Source organism: Schistosoma mansoni, chromosome 4, assembly GCF_000237925.1.
Source record: "Schistosoma mansoni strain Puerto Rico chromosome 4, complete genome".
In the NCBI taxonomy this organism is placed as follows: domain Eukaryota; kingdom Metazoa; phylum Platyhelminthes; class Trematoda; order Strigeidida; family Schistosomatidae; genus Schistosoma; species Schistosoma mansoni.
This window is the reverse complement of record NC_031498.1, coordinates 11,686,353-11,692,352: the sequence shown is the minus strand read 5'-3', so window position 1 is coordinate 11,692,352 and position 6,000 is coordinate 11,686,353. Positions and strand designations below refer to the sequence as shown.

At 32.8% G+C, this 6,000-nt stretch overlaps 1 protein-coding gene and 1 non-coding gene across 2 annotated transcripts in view; both read right to left on the bottom strand.

The window, feature by feature from the left end:
- Smp_tRNA_01576_Gln_TTG.1.1 overlaps window positions 1-58 on the bottom strand; it is a 66-nt gene extending 8 nt beyond the window's left edge. The window contains exon 1 of the tRNA in view: window positions 1-58. This exon is cut by the window's left edge and continues 8 nt beyond it. This is a non-coding gene — a tRNA.
- The window catches only part of Smp_135610 (putative cadherin), a gene marked incomplete at its 5' end in the record, with an annotated part of 145,620 nt that overhangs the window by 9,866 nt on the left and 129,754 nt on the right, over window positions 1-6,000 (bottom strand). The window contains 3 exons of the mRNA XM_018796826.1: window positions 428-697; window positions 1,250-1,600; window positions 3,897-4,233. Coding sequence (XP_018651928.1) covers window positions 428-697; window positions 1,250-1,600; window positions 3,897-4,233 — 958 coding nt within the window. The remainder of the gene's footprint in view (window positions 1-427; window positions 698-1,249; window positions 1,601-3,896; window positions 4,234-6,000) is intronic.

Here is a 6,000-nt window from a genome sequence, read left to right as displayed (position 1 = left end):
CACTCTGAGATGCAGGTACATCCAGCTGACGAGTCCCAAATAGGACGAAACGCGCGTCCTGGATTCCACTGCTAGCCACTATCCATCTTTGCTTATCATGCTTGTGAATTAAGGCTATATTGAGGCAATACGCACAGTATGCACATATGCCAATTAGAGACTGACCAGTTGCAGTCCTAACAAATCGATGGGAAGATTCAAACAAACAATACTGAATGAATTTAAAAGTGATATTGTTTATCATGGCACGGCACAATGGTTCACTATCTTTAGCAAAACACACTATGACGTAAACACCATAAATCATGTATTTAGTAGTTCGACCAATGCTTTCTCCAATCTAAAAATCGGAACGTCATGTATGAAAGTAGTGATCAGGTTTTAATAAGATGAAGTTTTAAAATTGATTCATTCACTATTCCCTTACCAACAAATCCAGATCGGAAGATAATCGGCGTTGCATTTGTTGAATTAGGAAATGAATTACTCTCGGGAGCTGTGTTGATAGTTGTTAATTTGTACGGTTCACTTAAAGGACGAAATCCATGTACTAGATCTGCTCCAACTAGAATCCCTTGTTGATATGAATCACCTGGAATCCAGTTAATTGAAGCAGACTGAGGATTGATTCCATTGACAGTTAGCTCAGCCCACCAATCAGAATTTGAATTCCAAGAATTTGATTTCATTTTTGAATCTTACAGTGAAAAAGAACAAAAACAAAGTGACATCAACAACAACAGATTTTAAAACTAGATGTGAGGCTGTGTAGCATGAAACAATGTAATTTGGGAGATGTGTAGTTCTAGTTTGTTCACAGTTCAAAATCTGGCATTAGTCATTAGTAATCAAAGCTTAAATCAAGTAAGCAGTGAGCAACTCATCGATGATATTAAATGAGGATTGTGCAATATTACAAGTTCACCGAAGTTGACAATTGTGGATTACTCAATTTTGACCAGTCGTTCTAAATTTATCTTACATATTGCAAGGCTTGAAGGTTGAGAGTGCCATCCTATGGAAAATTACAGATGTAAGTCGTTGCAAAGTTTAGAACTAGAACGAAAATGCTGTCCAGTGTTTTCTGAGTTTGTACGATTATTCAGTTCTATTTACTCGTTTTACTTAGTACTAACTATCAAAATGTAAGCATTGTGTAAAATAAAATCTGTAAGGTTCACAACAGTGATTATTTAACCAACTTAGTTTGAAATGGTGATAATAAACATATAAAAGTTTGTGAAATTACCTTCTATTATTGCATCATGAAATAAGGCATCAATATGAGTTGCTTTATTGGAATTTAACACTGTCAAAATAAATCGTACACGATGCCAGTGACCATCGGCGATTGATACATCAGATACTAACCAATCAGTTATTGGTAAACCATTAGATAAACCAGTAGCAGAAATCACCAAATGTCCACCATTGGTTAATCTTATTTGAAAAGCTCTTAATGATGACCAACGTATAAATACTAAAGGTCCATTTGTTTGTCGAGTTCGAAAAGAAAATTTCAATTCCATAAAAAATGGATTAGGATTTACAAATTCCCAATGAATAAATGTTCCACCAGTAAATTGTAATGGTCCATTTTCTAAACAAACCAAAACAACATCATAAAACCACAATAAATTAACAACAATGAAGTAACAACATGGAAATTGTAAGTAAAATATAAGTACGCATACAGTACTTGATAAATCAATGTGTCTTACTACGGTATTCCATAAACTTTTAAAGAATTTCTTGCCGATGCGATGTTCATTAGATTGATTGCAAATCACAAAGATTTCAACAGTACTTAAAAATGATTAGGAAACGATAAACAGTTTAACAGAAATAACCAACACACTGATTCTTTCCTAAAATACATATTCTTCAGATTGTTGGAAATCTTATAACTATTCTAACCAAAGTTTAGTATCAATCCATGAAATTATTGGCTGTCAGTTTGAGCCACGTTGGTAGATGTGAACTATCTGGTTGGGATCTAGGTGATAACTACGATTAGTGGTTAACATTATTTTGAGATATGGCTAAGAATCAGTCACAATGGTGTAAATGCATTTACACTCTATCTTTTTCTAGACCTTAAGTTCCAGTATTTCTTTATATATACTTTTTATTCTGTCGTTTCGTATTATATTGTTAACATTTAGTATTCCCCAATTATTGTTACTAATACATTATTTCGATTCCTTTGCTGTTAATCTTGTTAATTTCATCTCGTAGTGCTATTGTCATACGATAGATTGGGTAAATAAATAATTTTGTTCAGGATACATCTTGATTATGATTGACTAACCCTCTGTTCAGTAAACATAATAAACAATTCTTTGGACCAGAATATATTCACCTAAGAGGCATTTTATTGACGAAACAAGAAATATGTACATAAAAAATAATTCACTCATAGGAATTAGTAAAATAATTTAAATTTAATATCACAGTGTGATAGCGAGACAATAAAAAATATCCCGTTATTTAAAAAACTAATTATTCTCAATAAAAAAGACAGTTAAAATCCAAATATTAATCATAAAGACCATTATTTTAATTGCTAGAGCAATGGGTCAGTGGTTAAGAGGTTCTACTTTCACCCACAAAATCCTAGGTTCGAAACCCATTCCACCGACTTCGATTTCAAACAACTGGGTAGCATCGATAACCTTCTCAATGTGGTTCATTAGTAACTGATTACTGAGATGTTACATAAAACGTTCCCTAATTATTGCTAACAAAACATTTACTATCCGTTGCGAAAATTTTGGGAATTCCAGTAAACGATATCTATATCGATCTTGATAGATTTGGAACGGATATCAAACTACTAGCAATTATAAGTTTAGAGTAAATTAATAGTTAAAAAATGGGTATATCGAGGCAATTCGTATAAGATGTATGTATACCAACAAAGGTTGATAGACCTCTAATTCTTAATGTCCGAATCGGACTGATTATTATTCGATCGGTATTTTAAGACTAGACAAACATGACGTTGATCACTGTTTGGAAATCAATCAGTTGTAAATATCTTAGTTCTACAGGAAGTCATTCGCGGCATGAATAACTCAGTATTAAAATCTCAGGCAATCAAACTGGATGAAGTAGATGTAGGCCTCAATCTGACTTGAATTTGGTCGTGTGATGATTCTATCGAAATATACATGCGGGCTATCCTCGTACATAATTATCGACTTAAATCGCGTTGGTGAATAGCGGAATTAGATAAGTCAAATACGAGGATCAATTTTGAATACGTATATTTCGTACACGCGTTGATTCGGACAGACAACTAGAGAAACGAAGCGGAGAAAGCGAAGAGGGGAGTGCGAAGCGGAGAAGACAAGGAAGCCAACTAGTTTTGATAAATCTTAACTTAATATTTATAGTCAGAAAAATAAGCCACAGATATGATGAGTAGGATTAGCAATGCACACGCATATGCTCATATAAAAATAGTCAGGATTAGTAAGTGAATAATTAACAGTCAAAATGTGACTTAGAGAGAATGAACAAACCGGTCTGTTTGGAAGCTAGAATAACCCATTTGGTCCTTATATAGTGCCAGTAACTACACAGGTTCAAACCGCATAGACGACATCGATTCCCACAAGATTAGAGGTATACTTCGCTAACCATCGCCAACTGACATAAAACCTAGGTCAAAGGTCTCATTTCGACTACCTCAAATAACTTAACGTCTTAACATAGAATACAATCACTTAGACCAGTGGCCATATTGCAACTTGATCGATAGAATTCGATGAGTATCAAAAAGACTGGATAAACATAAGATTGGTCAACACGCAATTATCGACTAGTCGATAACATGTAAATAAGATGAAATAGAAAATAAAATCTTGAATAATAACATTTATTTACTTTACCTCTTTGATTAAAACACGATTCTGAATGACAATCATCCCTACCATCACCGTAAATTAAGAGAGATTCACAATTCGGACCTGTGCGAGGCGGTGGACAAATACACGAATAGTCATTTAAACCATGTGGAATACATAATCGAGAGGCAGGACAATTGGCCAGAGCACAAGCACCAGTCGGTGTATTGCAAAGTAAACCAGTAAAATGTATCGGACATTGACAAACAGGCGATAACACAAATCGAGGTGATACTTGGTTTACACGATGCACTTCAATACGATTCATGAGACCATTCGGATCAATACTAACTTTTGTATGGCAACGACCGCGAGGACAAAACTGAAAATAGAAGGTATATATGGTTGAAAAAGGAGTATACTTTGGAAATTTTAGACTAACTAAATTCTGTAAAGTGAGATATAACGCAATGACGAATGAATCTTCAATCTATGGTTGGTTTTATTATAGTTACTTAATAATTGTCCATAAACTTTTTATATGTACAGTACTACTGGTTAATTTATTGACTATTAAAGATAAGGTCTGTTTAACATTTTTGACTGGGATTTGGGAATTATTCAATTCAATAACGACAGAAACTGGACAGGATGCAATTCGAATGAGTACTAGTGTTTCCACAGAAATTTCATACTTGTAAAGTGAAATAGACTGGTACTTACAATGATAACTGAATGTTGATCATGAAATATTTTATGCGGAAACAAATAAAGGGTTTATAAATGTTGTAGCAAACATTCAGTCAAACTTCTATTAAGATGAAATAGCATTCTTTATGTAGGTTGAGAGACATTGCAGAAAAATATTAGCTATAAACTATTAGCGGTAATTGTTTAAAATATATATACTTAGGTTAAAATGTGACATTTATACACTTCATTGTACAATACCGATGGAAACTTACCAACTGAATAAACATCATGATATCGCTATACACTGTTAGAATGATAATATATATAGTTAATTATACCTCTCCTTACTTTTATGTATACACGCGTGAACATATCCTCTCTCTCTCTATTTCGAATATCACAAAATCAAGTATAATACACCGAGTTTTGTATTTTTTTTTTTGAAAAAACAATCGGATAGAAAAATTGACATTATTTATTAGGCTTATGAACTACACATACGAATCGAAAGAATTGAGCTTTTCTTTAAGTCTTATTAATATATGTCAAAGTGAACAGAAAATCACAGTGATATGATTCCATATTGTACCGTAGAAAACAAGACAGGCAGTGTGTTAGACAAACTAATGGATTCTGAACACTTGAAAATAATGCATTTCCACAAGTCAAAACCTCCGTCGTACTTAAGGAAATGTATTAAAAATTAATTTATTTTAATATTAAAATGCTACATGATCATTGATTGAACTAGTATGGTAAAAAAAACATTCGGACGATACAATTGTATTCATGTAATAATTACAAATATCTAAATACTATAAAATACTTTAAGAAGCCGGTCATTAAAAAGTGTAAATACTTAGCTGAGGATAGATAGATGAACTAATAGAAAGATTTTATTAAACGGGCAGTTTATATTGTTACATTTTTTTCGATTTATGTCTGCATATAAACGCTTAATTCGAAAAATCCAACGAAACAGATATAGTTTAACCCTAGATACATTTTTGGTAATTATAATCTTCTCACCGTTAATATTAAGGACTAGAATTATTCAGTGTCTTTTTGAATGTATAAATCCTAGGAAGATTACTTAGATACTGTCATTAAGTCGTAAGTTCAGGCTATCAAAAATAAGACATTAACTTTTGTGCAGGACGGTTACTAAAAAGTGGAAAAACAAAAGCATTTACCCACTAATTACATTGGAAGACGGTTGCGCAATATCGTGAATTAATTGAAGTTAAACAGGTAAACTATAAGATGTTGGTTGTATTCATTGCGAGATCTGAATCTCATGAATTCAACTGTTGGTGAGACTGTGAAGTTCAATACTAAGTCAAAACAAATTTCTGTTCATCTTAGTTTTCCATCCATGATGTAAACTATAACAGCAAAATGAGGTTGAAGTTAGTCTTTTTCGAGCTGTAAATGACCTAATACAAGATCAAATTAT